Source organism: Scleropages formosus, chromosome 5 (genome assembly GCF_900964775.1).
Source record: "Scleropages formosus chromosome 5, fSclFor1.1, whole genome shotgun sequence".
Lineage (NCBI taxonomy): Eukaryota > Metazoa > Chordata > Actinopteri > Osteoglossiformes > Osteoglossidae > Scleropages > Scleropages formosus.
In genome coordinates this window covers 4,364,333-4,380,569 of record NC_041810.1, presented here as the reverse complement: position 1 = coordinate 4,380,569, position 16,237 = coordinate 4,364,333, and the positions used below count along the sequence as shown (strand labels likewise).

General features: G+C 39.4%; 1 protein-coding gene across 1 annotated transcript in view; it reads left to right on the top strand.

Annotated features, from left to right (window-relative positions):
* Window positions 1-15,642, top strand: part of LOC108930764 (neuronal acetylcholine receptor subunit alpha-7-like) — a 35,357-nt gene extending 19,715 nt beyond the window's left edge. The window contains exons 6-12 of the mRNA XM_018746173.2: window positions 1,060-1,169; window positions 8,292-8,371; window positions 9,200-9,367; window positions 11,232-11,426; window positions 12,565-12,651; window positions 13,735-13,844; window positions 15,084-15,642. Coding sequence (XP_018601689.1) covers window positions 1,060-1,169; window positions 8,292-8,371; window positions 9,200-9,367; window positions 11,232-11,426; window positions 12,565-12,651; window positions 13,735-13,844; window positions 15,084-15,623 — 1,290 coding nt within the window. The 3' untranslated portion in view covers window positions 15,624-15,642. The remainder of the gene's footprint in view (window positions 1-1,059; window positions 1,170-8,291; window positions 8,372-9,199; window positions 9,368-11,231; window positions 11,427-12,564; window positions 12,652-13,734; window positions 13,845-15,083) is intronic.
* Window positions 15,643-16,237: the final 595 nt, after the last annotated feature.

Sequence of the window (16,237 nt, the reverse complement as noted above, 5' to 3'; positions counted from 1 at the left end):
CTTCTGTAGCTCTGGTTTGTTGATTATTATTATTATTATTATTATTATTATTATTATTATTATTATTCTCTGACACTTTTCTCCAAAGCTACTTACAATGTTAAGCTACTTATTTTTTCTGTTTTTCAATTTTCAACATTTCCAGTATCTAAATTCTCAATCAGAAATGTGCGACGTGTTTACAACACTTCAACGACATCAACAAAATTAGAAAAAAATTTTGATAATGATGCTACACTTTTTTCCCTCTACATATTAGAACAAGCAGTGTCACTAAAGACTGTCTACAGTATTAAAGCTCCAGAAGCTTTCAGTTTCCATGAGACTGATTTTTTTTTCCCTGACAGTGAATGTTAAGCCATGTTAGTCTACGACTGTGAGAGGCTTTTTATAAACAAGACAAAACATTAGACCATTTAATGAAATATAACCTTGCATTAACTTTGTCTTTCAAAGTCAGTAGAAAATTTCTCGATTTATAAATCATGAATAGTGCAGCAAAGGGAAAGGAGGGCAGATGAAAGACATTTTGACACTCAATGCAAATGAGGCACAGATGAACAGCCATTATGTAGAACATAGTACAAATGAAAGGCAAACACATTAAATCTGTCTCACAACCTTCTGTTGAGTTTGTCTAAAACACTGCGAGATTAGTTTGTTTTTAATTGTTGCGTCGGATTATTTAGGGTGGATATTCAATAATTATTGAACTGCCTAATGGGCAGCACGGTGGCACAACCCTTGGGTTGTGCGAGAGGATGTGGGTTCAATCCCCGCTCAGTCTGTGGGGAATGTTCTCCCCGTGTCTGTGTGGGTGCTCTGGTTTCCTCCCACACTCCAAAGACATGCTGTTCAGGTTCACTGACAGAGAGAGGGTGTTCCACTGATGTATGGATGAGTGACCCAGTGTAAGTAATCTATCTAGCGGTGTAAGTCACCACGGTGAATAAGGTGTGTGGGCTGATAACACTACATAGAGTTCATTGGAAGTTGCTTTGGAGAAAAGTGTCTGCTAAATAAATAAATTTAAATGTCATGGCTTGTTTTCTTTCCTAGTACTGGACAGATGTGTACCTCACTTGGAACCCTGACCATTACCCTGGTGTGCAAAATCTGCGCTTTCCATCCAATCAGGTCTGGGTGCCAGACATCCTCTTGTACAACAGGTAAAGTAAGGACATTACACACATTTCTTCGTCTTGATTGATTTCAGGCTGCTATTCTACTTGCTGTGGTCTGAGGTTTCGGTGCAAAATTATCAATCACAGTTTTTCCTTCTCTAGTCCTTTCATGTTTCCCTATTTTTTTTTTTTTAAATTTCTCCTAAATTATTTATTCCTGCTTCAGTCATAGTTTTTGAGACATAAAAAGCACATTTCGATTCAGATAAACTTTCTTTTAAGATGTACTCCAGTAAAAAAAAAAAAAAAAATCTGAATAAGGATCTCATAAGAAGCCCAAATAGGCATTAGAGTAGAATGCTAATTCATATTCCCTTAGCAGACATTCATTTGTTTCATCCTAAAAAAATCATTTGTAAGCAGTGACTTTCAAGGCAATGAAGCAGACTGACAGAGTGAAGGCAAGTGTAATCATTTTTACTGGCAGCCTTTCAATACTGTGAAGATTACGTAATGCAGATGAAGACAGATGTCTCTTTTGGAAGTGGAGCTTTAAGGTCAGCAGCGAGAATAACGTTTGAGCCCAAACAGCCCCAACGAGCTACAAGTCTCAATAACAGATATTGTAATGTTATAAATTAATGCAGAGCTACTCACTACTAAACTCAACTGATTTACATATACAAAGTGATGAGTTCATATCTGAAGGTTCATTGAGATCTGTAACTAAAAGCAAGGATATCATGGGGGTGCAGTGAGTAGTGCTACTGCCTCACAGCATCTGGGTGGTGTGAGAGAACATGGGTTGGATCCGTACTTAATCTCTGTGGAGTTTAGATGTTGTCTGCATGAGTGTCCTCTGGGTGCTCTGGTTTCTTCCTGCAGTCCAAAGACATCCAGGTCAGGTGGACTAGTGATGCTGAATCGCCTTTAGCGTGTGAATGGGTGAGTGACTCTAGGTGTGAACGGCCTGCAATGGACTGGCGTCTCATCCAGGGTGTATCACCCTCAGCCGTCTGTCCAGTGCTTCCAGAAGAGGCTCTGGATCACCATGACCCTGCTCAGAACAAGTGGTGGATGGATAATTGAAGACAACAAAAAGGGCATCGGGCTTGATTTACTAAAGAAGCTATTTTAAGAAAGGGAAACAAATAACACCTCCATAACCGCACTGAAAATGAAAATAAAGTCAGGAAACTCTGTCTAATGGGATGCTACACAACATTAAGCAGCTGATGGCTAGGGCGGAACACTAGGAGGAGTCCACCGAGAAGCAGATAACAGGTAGTTTCGATATATCACTCATTTTGCAGTGTAGTGTTCAGTAAGGGTTGCAATAAGAGGCATTATTACATGTATATTGTATACATTGTGATGCTAAAATTGACATTCATGTGCTCTTCGTACACAGTCCATCACTGGTCATTCCAGCATTATTTTCCAAATAATTTCGTTCCATCATTCCATCGCTATTCCATCCATTGTTGATTATTTTGTATCTTTGACTTTAAACGACTTCCGACATTAATTTTTCATTTTGAACCAAGGAATTTAGCTTTGACTCCATGGCTACGTTTGTGTGGTGTGCATGCGTGTGAAAAATGTAACGCATCATTACTACTGTGTTCTTAAAACTGCTAATCAATTTAATAGCTAAAGCAGGAATAGGATGACAATGTACCTGCGCTGTTGGTTATGAAGTCTGTGCACCTTCCGGTTACATTCGTTGTCCACTTTTTTACCCGTTTCCTGAAAGTTATACGGATTAACTTGCACAGTGCTGCCGAACAAAAGGTCTCACTTAGACAAAGCCACGTTGACCAAAATTGTGGATTATTTTAGAGAAATATTAAACATGAATACAGGAAAGTCTTAAATTAAAAAAGTTACTTAATCACGAGGCGTGCAAAGAAGTGAACTGCAGACATTCCCGTTCATTACGGAACTGGAGCAGAAGGCTGCGAATTTAATTTTTATTCAGAGCAATGAAACGAACATTCTGAGGACACCTTATTCAGAGTCAGAATCAGAATGAGTTTTATTGGCCAAGTGTGCTGACACACACAAGGCATTTGCTGTGGTTCTAGGTGATTCTGGTATTTACAGGCAACAAAGAGCTGACACAAAATTACAGAATAAATAAATAATAACATATTTACCCAGTATACAAACATGAGAGTATAAATAGTAGTGTAAATCCTAAGAAAAAGTAAATAAAAAAGAATGGAATTACAAAATGTGGTTGGATGATGTTGCACTGACATCCTCATTCTGGACTTGTACAGGACCTGGAGGGTAGGCAGGGGTGTGCCGGTGATCCTTTCAGCCATCTTGACCGTCCTTTGTAGTCTATTTCTGTTCGATTTGGTAGCCGAGCCAAAGCAGGACAAAGTCAATGACAACTGAGTAGAAGTGGATCAGCACGTCCTGCGGAAAGTAAAACTTCTTCATCTGGCGGAGGAAGAACATCCACCGTTGGGCCTTTTTCACGATGGAGTCAATATAGGTGTCCCACTCTAGGTCCTGGGAGGTTGTAGGACCCAGGAACCTGAAGGACTCCACGGCTGACACGATGCTGTTAAAGGAGAGATTTCCATGAAACGAACCTAAGACAGTTTTGTTGTTTCCGAAATATTACTGCATCTCCATCTTAAGGTTCTTATAATGCCAAGAATCACGTTTCGAACCTTGTGCTCATGATGCAAGGAGCCCACTGATGATGCGACTTCCCATCATACTGTCATCTCACTCAACAGTCATTTCAATCTTTACTGTATTTGTCGAATAAGAATTGCCAACTTTGGTTGTGGGTAACAGCAGTCGTTTTACCTTGAGAATAATTTTTTTTTTTTTTTTCTGTTATCTCAGGGAGAATTGGCACATCGAGCATTTCCATTTACTGCCCAAATAAAAAAAAAAGGTAGAACTAAAGTTGAAGACTTTAAAATAAGAGCATAAAATGAGATACTTTATGAGAAGGGCTGCTGCCCCTGTAATAGGTAGAGTACCAGTCAAAAGTTTGAGTACACCTGAGGGCATACATTTAGATTTTCATAACTGACATACATGTATACACTCCATTAGCAGGAGTTATTCTTCACTTTCTTTCTTTAACAGATAGATCTTGCACAACTTTAAGGTGTTTTTCAGGCTGTTATCTGAATAATAAAGGACTGCTCAACTCTAATGGAACAACATGTTTCTGAAATACACTATGATGGTTATGCTGGTTGACATTCACATGGACTTTGTAAAGATTACAAACCCTGTGACCAGAAAAGCAGCCTCAGACTATCATGATCCATCACATTGCCAGTCTTCCTCTTTGTTATGGACCTTCAGTCTCACCAAGCATGGTGTCTTTTTCTAATTACCAGTCTTTTTGCATGATGTGTCCAACGAAACTCATTTTTGACTCCACTACACCAGCTGATTCATTTTTGAGCAGTCCACCACAGTATCCATAGTGTTCTTCACCATAATTTTCTTCCTGTCTTTTTCTTCAATGTCCAACTTTCCTCTCAGTATTAAATAACTGAGAATACAAGAGCTTGAGGAAGCAGAATTCTCGCATGCAAAGATACATCTTTACATTTCAGAATTTTGCCCAGGTCCTTCATAGCTGTATATCAAGAATGGTTTGTCATTGGATTCCTTAACTGCTTGACTCATCATTACTGATTATGGATTCGCGCAAGCTGAACTTGTGTACTATTTCTACTTCTTCTCTATGAAGAATGAAATTATTTATTTAACCACTTGTGAGAATCTTTGTCTTTTAGACATTAAGGTACAAAACCATCTTGAGACGATGGTTTTCGATTGTGACAAGCAGAGTTTCACATCATCTTCACTTTCAGCCGGTAACATATCATCGGTATAACGAAGGTTGTTGATGACTCTTCTGCTAATTTTCACACCTCGATTTTCTTCTTACAATCCTGCTTCTCAAAACTCTAAAAGGAATTGAAAATGCCCAGTTAGAGACTTATCTATAGAGCTGGATTCTTTTCAGGGAATGATTAAGCCCCCCTCCCCACCCCAGGGTAAATACAGTAAATCCATGACTGCTCTGGTGTTTTGAAGTATTTGCAATGCGGACTCCCCCAAAATGGCAGATTAAATTTATATTGTCTTCTGCGGTTCTCTGATGTCGCCTCTGGCCCCAACTCTCCTTCAGTGAAATGATCCTGTTTCGCACTTCCGCTTGGAAATTTTGGACAGAGCTGGGTCAACCAATCTGTACACTAAACGTCTACTCTACTCTTTTAGGGTGGTCCTTGACACACTGGCTTCAAACTGTGTGTTTGAAGATTCTGAAACACACACACACACACACACACACACACACACACACACACACACACCTTTGGAATTTATATACATAGCAAAGAGGGCGAGTTATACTTAAACAATGTGCAAGATGACAGCACAATGCGATTGTATTGAACATAGAAAAACAGGAGGAGCCATAAACACAACTGTGAACATGGTTTTGCTTCCTCACAGTAAATCTGGCTACTGCTGTTGATGCTGCTGATGCATATCTCTGTGTACTTCCTTCTCCTTTCATGTGTAACTTTCAAAGTAGATTTAAAACGAACAAATAAATAAATAAATTAATCTTTTATATATAAATATATAAGTTAAACTTCCAAACAGAAATCAGACAACTATTTGAAAGAAATGATGTGCTAAGTGTCAGTCTTTTTGGTGCACTTGTCATAACTTTAAAATCTGTGCATATTTTTTCAGTTTCATAGTCTGTTTATGGTTACATTCCAGACATCTTTGAAAAGTAGGAAGTCTCTGATGTGCAAGCTAGTTGCCATCGTTGAGTATGACATTAAAAATATACTTATCCCACTTTTAGAATCAACCTATTATAATATCTCACATGGGTAGAAATTGTTCTTCTTAGTATTATTATTATTATTAATATTACTGTAATTATTATTATTAGATATAATTCTTCACTTTTCTCAGGAGCATCTGATTACGATTGGGTTGTACACTAGGCTAGGTATAAAAATCAACCCATTTATACAGGTGATTCATTTTCATTAGACCAATCTAAGGGAAGTACTTTGCTTAAGGGGACACGGGGCAAAGCAGGTAAAACCTGTGCCTTGCAGCTCCTGGGCTTCTTGGTGGGTGTCGGGTTTTGCATGGTTTTCCCCATGTTTGCACCTTCCCGAAATCCACTTCTATCCATCCACGTTGATCGAAGGCGCTACAAAAAGGAGCACGATTTGAAGCCAGGTCCCTAAATTGCAAGGTCGTAACCGCTGTCAGGAGAACGTGCCGTGCAGTTTTGTAAAGGAAGGGGGAAAGAAAGTCCTTCACACCTCGTAAGCATGAACCCTGTGAAAAGAGTCGTGAGGGAAGAATGAGATCAACAATAATGGTGCACTATCTAGTTACCGACTGTATCCATTCCATCAGCTACTGCAATTTCGATCGCCAGCAAAGAGAGGAAGAGCAAAGATTTCTTATTCATATCTAGCACAATTTAGAGCAGATTTTAAGCATGCTGTACAACCTTGACTCATAATTGAGAAGGTGAAACTAAGAAGCCCTGACTATGTTTTCATTTCATTAATGGAGAATTGCACCCTTAACCTTTGCTGTCAAAATGTTTCAATTTTGATTTGCCCACAATAAATGGTACTTGAAATATACTTTTATAAAATGCATATTTTTCATACTTTGATTCTCATTACATCTCACAAAAAATGTCACAGGATATGTATTTGAAGTAGAGAATTTCAAATTGTCGGTAGTGTCCCTCAGTATAAGAATCTCACGTTACTTGGTTATAAATAAATAAACAAATAAATATTGAATAAATAAATGTGTCATTGGAACAGTCCTCATATTTCAGACACATTATTCAAAGTTTGTAGAAAAGTAGGACACATTAGAAGTAAGCAAGTTTTTTTTTTTTTTTTGAAATAATCACATTGTCTTGAAGGTGTGAAAACAGTGCATTTAAAGAACTGGGTTAAAGCTTCAAGGGTTTTGCCTAAATAATTAATCGCTTCTGTGCCACTCGGTTCATTTTCTTCTCAGCAAACTTGTGGTCTGTTGTGTCCATTTGAAATCTTTCCCCTTTCAATTTTGCTTTGTGGAATATTTTAAATGCACAGTAATTTAGCTGAGGTGGTGGGATAAAATTGAAATTTATTCCTCAGTCTTTCCACAATGCTTTTACATTCTGTTGGCGATGACATTGTTTACATTATTGTCAGTGCTGAGCATACTTTCAAAATTTTTCTTCTTTTAATTTAATTAATAATTCATAGAAAAATTTATATTATTTTTTGGACTATTTCTTCATCCAGAAAGCTCAGTGGAGCACAATGTCCTTATTTTTATTTTTTTTGCATGTATGATTGCTTCGAATGAAATTTAAATTAGAGAATGTTTTGGAGTTTCTCCAATATCCATTCATTAGTATCTCCTGTGCGCACAGACAGTCATTCACAGAAGACGGTTAAAGTCAGTTTCTGTACTCCATCCATTCATTATGAATAACTATTAGTCCAATGCTGGGTCATGGTGACGTCTCTGCTCTTGTGCACTCAGTTCTATGTCCTTCATGTAATACTTTGTGTGTATCAGCCTGGTTTTTTAACAGTTCTAGGTTGTTTCTAACCTCTAAGTTTTCCATGTCTCAAACAAAGCCGTGGAGACTAGCCATTTTTCCTAATTTTGATTTTGTCATGTTTTAATATAAATCATTAGTAATTAATGGTAATGCAAATAAAGCCATAGAATAGAGCCCTGTAAAACAGTGTATTAGAGCTTTTTCCCCATTTGTTCCCTGACAGTCAGAGATCTGAAACTCATTTTCAATTAAATATTCAAATACTTACCCAGTATTTCCTTTATTATCAAAAGAAACGAGAAAGCAAAAACACAGTGCAATCAGTGTTAGTTATTTACATCACTTTCATTAATGGCTTGTTTAGTGCAGGGTCATGGTGGTCCACAGCCTAACCTGGAAGCATAGGGCATTGGGCTGCGTACGCCCTGCACAGGACTCTAGTCCATTGGAGAGAATTTATATATTATTTTAATAATCAATACTGGACAGTAATTTTTTTCCAGGTTTCCCTGAAAAACAACATAAATGGTACAATATCTGCTTTCTTACCTCCCCAGTGCTGATGAAAGGTTTGATGCCACCTTTCACACCAATGTCCTGGTCAACGCTTCAGGCTACTGCCAGTATATTCCACCTGGTGAGTGTCTCTTTGTTGTTGTTGTTATTAATTACATTTCAAGGTTAGATCCAGGCTTATAAGGTAATAAGTGTGGAATCACTCTTAGGCATAGTCTGTGTGGAGTTTGCATGTTAAAGTGGATTCCTTCTGGATGCTCTGGTTTCCACCCACATTTACTCCTTTAGCTGACATTTTTCTCCAAAGCAACCTACAATGTTAAGGTCACCATTACTCACTCATTTATACAGCTGGGTAATTTTTACTGGAGTAATTCAGGATAAGTACCTTGCTCAAGGGTACTACAGCCAGAGGTCAGGCTTGAACCTGCAACCTTTGGGACCAAAGGCAGTCACTCTAACCACTACGCTATCAGACATGCATTATGGGCAAACTGCTAACTCTCAATTATCCTTACTGTGCTCATGAGTAAATAAATGAGAGTGTCTATATGATTTATAATAACTGTAATTGTTATATTTGATTGTAATTGTAACTGTAATACAATTATTCAGTTATAATTGAATAATTGTAACTTAACATTGCAAGTCGCTTTGGAGAAAAGCGTCAGCTAAATAGTAAATGTGATTTCCCTGCAATAGACTGGTGTCCTGTCCATGGTGTGCTCTGCCTCACACCCTTTGTTTTACATTTACGTTTACTCACTTAGCAGATGCTTTTCTCCAAAGCGACTTACAATGTTTTCAGGAGTAGTTATTGATAATGAACGAATGAACGAACAAACGAACGAGTGAACGAACGAATGAATGAATGACATTAGTCTGGGCACCTTTAATGAAAGTTTGCTGTAAAGCGTCTTTGAGGAAACCCCCCTATTTCCGTGCAAAGGAATTCTCAAGAGTACCTGCTACATCGACGTCCGCTGGTTCCCCTTCGACGTACAGAAGTGTGACCTGAAGTTCGGATCGTGGACATACAACGGGTGGCTGCTGGACCTGCAGATGTTGGCTGTGGACATCTCAACCTACATCTCCAATGGGGAGTGGGACCTAGTGGGTATGGTTTGGCCTTTGTTGCTGAGAATGCTGTTTACGTACCCCATGCTCAATCAATAGCTGTTGACAGGTAGAGAAGCAGATTCCTGCGACCTTGCAGGGACATGACTAATGAATGGCTTGCCTTTTTAATCTGATATACCCTGGAAAGAAATGGAAATACTGCATATGTCTATACATAAAAAGTAGCATTTTATTGTAATTTTATGTTGCCTTTTCTTTGTGTCCTTTCCACCTATGAAATTGTTCTTGAGTTAGTTTCCCAAAACTTTTATACTCCCCCACAACATTTAAATACTGCATGTTTTCACCATATTGACATTATAAAATAGAACAGTGGTATACCTGAGGGAAAAAAAAAAAAAACACCATACTGAGCTGAATCTGGTTTCCTCCTACAGTTCAAAGACATAATTTGGTGACATTAAATTGCCCTTTGTGTGTGTGTGTGTGTGTGTGTGTGAGATTGTCCTGTGATGGACTGGCATCCCATCCAGGATGTACCCTGCCTTACACACTATGCTTTTGGGATTGGCTCTGGACTATGATAATGAATGAACAGGGTGGGGGGGGGGGGGGTTCTCTTACTATTAATGTCCATAGAAGGTACTTCCCACCTTTTTCTTTTCTGCTTTGAAAACTTATCTGCTCAGTTAATGGAAATAGTTTGAATAATTTAATTTAAGCACAAGGAACAAATATAATACATAAATTAGTTTGTGATGGCAAGTCATACTGATGAGGTTCTTAATTACTCAGCACCTCAGGGAGGTAACATTTCATCAGCACATTAAAAGTTTCCATAGCTGCATTCAGGTTTCTGATGATGTGACTTGAACCCTACAGTTTCAAACACAGTGATGAAGGGAGTTTCCACAGATTGCAGTTACCATGGTTAAAAGCTCCTCAGAACCATGTGATGGAATCTAACGTCACGTGGGAACTGAGCACGGAAATCAAAGATACTGACATCCCCCATGGGATTTGAACCTAGGAAGCTTCTGAGATCTAACTTTACTCACATCATCAAACTTTTTGGCACAAATTAGCATCTAGAGCTGTATAAATCCTTAAACAGGTAGTCTTCAACTGACAACATATGTGACCTACAATGACCTTTGCTTACCATGACCCCCATTAACCTTTTTTTCGAGTCCCGGCATTTGGGTGTAGTATCTGATGCTGACCGCCCCATCTGCTGTACAATAACATCGACTGGCTGCACAGCTGGAAGAAAACAAATTTATTATTGACTCAATCACTGTGTCTATCAGTGATTGTGTTATATTTGCAATACACATTATTTAACTTACAGAACATTTCTTTTGTGTTTTTTTTTTTTTTTTTTTTCTGTTTCTTTATGGCTAGCACGCAAAAATGTAATTCCAGTATTCTGCTGGTACTGAAAGAAAAAGCTAAAGAAAGCAGATTTACATATGAAAGTGAAAATAATGGCACAGCATGAAAATATAATTCTAATTCTGTACAGCATTTAGATTATTTTTAAACTCTAGTATTATTTTAACGAGAACAATGTACAAAACTAGTGAAAAATATAACAAAGCCCTCTTCTATAACTGCACATTCATGCATGATAATTGCTTATATATCCTTATCGTTTATATAACTTAGCATAATGGGATTTATCATTTTTGATTAAGCAGACTTACAAGGTCATTGAATCGGAACACCATCATAAGATGAGGATTACCTGTAACTCTCAACATTTACTTCAGATATTCAAGCTTGATTATAAACACAGCATGCACATAAAAATAAGAGTTGTCATTCCTTTTGAATGCCTTCTGATTAATATTGCTAGCTAACAGACATGGTTTGCCCATATCCTTACTGGGATTCCAAAGGAGTCCCAGGGAAGAGGAACGAGCTGTACTACGACTGTTGCAAGGAGCCCTACCCTGACGTCACCTTTACTGTCACCATGCGGCGACGTACCCTCTACTATGGCCTGAACCTTCTCATTCCCTGCGTGCTCATCTCCGGCCTGGCTTTGCTGGTCTTTCTGCTCCCGGCTGACTCTGGGGAGAAGATCTCACTGGGTGAGACACTCCGTGACATGATGGCCCGGTATACTTCCTACCAAATCAATGTGGAAAGAGGGTTTGTGTACATTAGGGCATAGACAACCCTGGGCTTGAACTGCCAGGGATGTTTCAGGGTAGCTGGCAGCATGGTGCTTAGAGCTGCAGCCTTTGAATCTAAAGGGTGCAGGTTTGAATGTCACCTCCTGCTCTAGTACCCTTGAGCAAGGGATTGACCCTAAATTGTTCCAGTGAAAATGACTTAGCTATATAAATAGGGAAATTATTGTAAGTAGCTTAACATTGTAAGTCGTTTTGGAGAAAAAGATCAGCTAAATGAATAAATGTCAACTTAGTTATGAAATTTCATGTCCAGATGCTCCTCAAGTTACGATGGGGTTACGTTCCAAAAACCCACCGTAAGCGGAAAATCCGTAAGTCGAAAAAGAATACAGTACCGCACCTACAGAATATCGTAGTCTGGCCTTGCCTACCTTAAACGTGCTCAGAACACTTACCATAGCCTACAGCTGGGCAAATTTCAACAGGAGACACACATGGGCATTGAGTAGACATGATGGGATGCGAAAACACAAAATTGAAAAAACACTTTCAATACAGTATCGGTTGTTTGCACTTGCGGTTGTTTACACTTGTCTGCATGATCGCTATTGTTGAGTAGGTGCTGTGGCTCGCTGCCATCGCCCAGCATCGGGAGAGAGTACCATACCACATATCGCAAGCCCAGGAACAGATTGAAATTCAAAATTCGAAGTATGGATTCTACCGAATGCGTATCCCTATCGTACCATCGTAACTTCAAAAAATCGTAAGTCGAACCATCGTAAGTAGAGGAGCATTTGTATATATACATATGAGAGCTCTGTGGACTATACAGGTAAAGTTGTGTTTGAGGCGCTATGGGTCTAACTGCTTAGACAACTCAATGAAATGTACAGGGCTGCCTACCCTTCACAAACAGTATAAATCATCTCCTCGCCCAATATCCTCCACGTCCCTGCTGCCCAATCCCCAAAGTGATCTTTAAGAAGGGAACCTGCTAAATCCTTTGAGTGTCACACCATCATGAAGAGTCAATATTTGCAGATTTATCGATGTCATGACCTTTATGAGTGTATCGTGTTCGTTTTTACAGGAATCACTGTTCTGTTATCTTTGACCGTCTTCATGTTGCTGGTTGCCGAAATCATGCCTGCCACTTCCGACTCTGTTCCTCTCATTGGTATGTTTTGTTTTTCATTTTAAATGGGAAAGATATGATTTGCAATATTTCAGGCTGATAGTATTTAATGAATTGACTCTCTAAATACTTTTTTTCACATGTGTTCTGCCTTTTGCGTACTGGTCATGAATAGAAATTATTTCAACCCGAGTCATCTTTAGATTGTTAAATGCTGTATAATGAACTTCATTAGTCAGTTACAGAAGATAATTTATCTTTTTGTTTGCAAACGGAAACGATATTCTAAAGTGTGGATTTGAAGTTGAAGCTCACTATTAAGCCAAACTGAAACAGCACGCAGTTCTGTCAAATAGCCCAGAAATCTTGGGTTTCAAGTGATATGCGGCTCTGCTGATAGGTCTTCACATCAAAATCCTCAGAAGATAAAACTGCAAAAAGGAAACTGGCAGAGAAAGTCAATTAACTAAATAAATGTTTGGAGAGCTGAGACATCAGAGCGTCAAAGCCAGGAAAAGGCAGGAGTTGCTTGAGAAGTTCTAGTAACTGCCAGTTGTTGTTAGGATCCAGTATATGTTTCCACATAGACACACACAGAGACACACACACACACACACACACACACACACACATATATTATATATACATATGAAACACAGGTATAGGTATAAGGTATAACACAGATGTATATACATGTGAGCATACTGTAGGCAAAGCAACGCAGAAGAAGCATGAAAACTCCAAAATCTTGTTGTTGCAGACTTTAAAAGTATAATAAATAATGAAGCAACATGTTGAATAAAATCATTATCAACATTTATAAAATTTTGCAACATTGCTGTGTTATTGTGTCAGTATTCAAATAAGTTCATGTCAACATGCTAAAAATGGAAGCCATAATTAACGATGAAGCAAAGACAATGGCAAACTATTAAAGAAAAGCAGTGGTCACACTGTTATTCTTTAGTATCAAAAAGAACACGTTAAATCATATTTTAAACAAAAATTGTAAAACATATTTTGAAACACCGTGGCTTTCTGTATCAGCCAGTAACTGAAGGAATTGTAACTAGTGAAATATGTTATTTTTATTAATTAATTTCTTAATTTATTTCATTATTTCAGCCCAGTACTTTGCCAGTACAATGATGATCGTGGGCTTTTCGGTGGTGGTCACGGTCCTCGTACTCCAGTTCCACCATCATGACCCTCAAGGAGGCAAAATGCCAAAGTGGGTAAGTCATCAGGATGCTGATCCGGTGCTGGACTGGCACAGTCAGCAACATCACGTGACAGAGATGACCTCTTATTCGTGTTCTTTTGTTATTGCGTACTTTCAGAGAAAAATATGGCAGATGTTATAGATAATATAGCAATATAGCATTTCTGAAACCTCTTAATTAATTGTTTTGCTTGAATGTTCAAGGACAATTTTATCCCTAAGCCACGATAAATGTATGCTTCTTAATAGACATCCATTCATCCATCCATCCATCCATCCATCCATCCATTTTCAATAAGATCTTGTCCTCACCAGGGTCGTGGTCAACTGGAGCCTATCCCAGAAGCATTGGGCACAACACTGAGAGGGTACACCCTGGACAAGATGCTAATAATAGACGAGACTTAAATTCAAATAATTCAAAGGTTAGGTTCTGTGAAAACTTTGAGCTACATTAAATGGACTACATTAAAATTAAAACTGATCTGTAATAGAATGAGAAAAATACGATGTCTCCGCAAACCCTTATTTGGTGCCAAACGTAGACTAATCCATCACATAAACAGGTGCAATGTTTTCGTTTTCCAGAGCCTTCACTGGGCTCGTAACTGAGGTCAAGTTCACTCAGGCACAAACAAGTTTTCGTAAATATGAAGGAAAATGGAATTAAAAATAAATGAAGTTGAAAATGTTTGCATCTTCGAAAATTTCCGAAGTCAACCTTTCGTAACACAGGGAGCCTGGGTGTGTACATAATTAATAAGTCCATGTTGTTAGACATGGCTTTTTGTCATATTTCACTGATTTCCAAAGCTTTTCCAAAGCCCAAAGAATTTTACGACATTCCAATATACAGAACTGTAGATGTTCGACAACGTTGAGGCAAAAAAAAAAAAAAACCATGTTGCTATTGCAGTTTTCAGCTGAAATATCGACCTATATTACTGATATTATCTTTATTTCACTGTGATTCACTGGTGTCCCGTCCCTGGTATACCCTGACTAGCCTAGCCCTGTGTTTCCAGGATAGGCTCTGGACCACCATGGACCTGATTTGGAGAAACTTCTAACGATAGTTAGTGAGTGATATCGTCACATTTCACTGCAAACTTCCACCGATTTGCTTTCGTTCTATCCGAACGATAAAGTGTACAGCATTTCTGTTCTCTAGCTAATTTGTTCTGCCGTTGTCCTGGTTTCTCTCTTTCTCCTCGATGACCTTGACTTCGGTTCCTGCCCCCCCACTCCCCAGGTACGCGTGGTCCTGCTTAATTGGTGCGCATGGTTCTTGCGTATGAAGCAGCCAGGAGAAGATCGACGCCTCCTGGGCTACAAGTTCGGGCACCCGGCCCTGCGACACGCCTCGAGCAGCAGCAGCATCGAGATGAACCCCGTGTCCGGTCAGATGGCCGGCGGAAGCAGCAGCAATGGCAACATGAACATCTACTACAGCTACCACACAGTGGAGAACCCCTGTTTCCCGCCGAGCAGCGACTCGGGAGTCATGTGCGGACGGACGCCCGGCTCCCCCGCCGAAGACGGAGAGCGGTCCGGACCCCTGTGTGAGCACTTGCCCGAGATTACCAAGATCCTGGAGGAGGTGCGGTACATCGCCCAGCGATTCCGCGACCAGGATGAGGCTGAGGCCGTCTGCAGCGAGTGGAAGTTCGCAGCTGCTGTGGTGGATCGTCTCTGCCTGGTGGCTTTCTCGCTCTTCTCCATCATCTGCACCTTCTCCATCCTCATGTCCGCTCCCAACTTCATTGATGCTGTGTCCAAGGACTTCACATAACTGCCATGAGGCACCTTCCCCCAGGCTGACTGCTGCTAGAAAAAAGAGAACAGGTGGTAATGATGAAAGTGCTCGTTAATGGTTTTTAAAAGAAAGGGGGTGTCTGTGTACATACATATTCAAAATTCAACAGTAGTTCCCCGTAATGTCGCTGTACATATACATCACGGAATGACAAGCACTTCACAACCCCTCCCTCGTCCTGTTTCTTATTCACTGAAATAATACTTGTAAGGTTTTTTGCTGTCACGCTTATTCAAGCCTGTTCATAACTTGGTGTTTAAATATTGTATAAGGAATTTGATGGTGATGCACATAGCCAACTGATAATAATAATAATAATAATAATAATAATAATAATAATAAGAAGAAGAAGAAGAAGAAGAAGAAGAAGAAGAAGAAGAAGAAAATACACATTTAAATATGTAGGGTCTAAGTCACACGTATATAATGTGCGTGAAAATTCACAACACACATCATCTGAACCGCTTGTCCCATACGGGGTCGCAGGGAGCTGGTGCCTAACCCGGCAACACAGGGCAAAGGGCTGGAGGGGGAGGGGACACACCCATGACGGGATGCCAGTCCATTGCAAGGCACCCCCAAGCAGGACT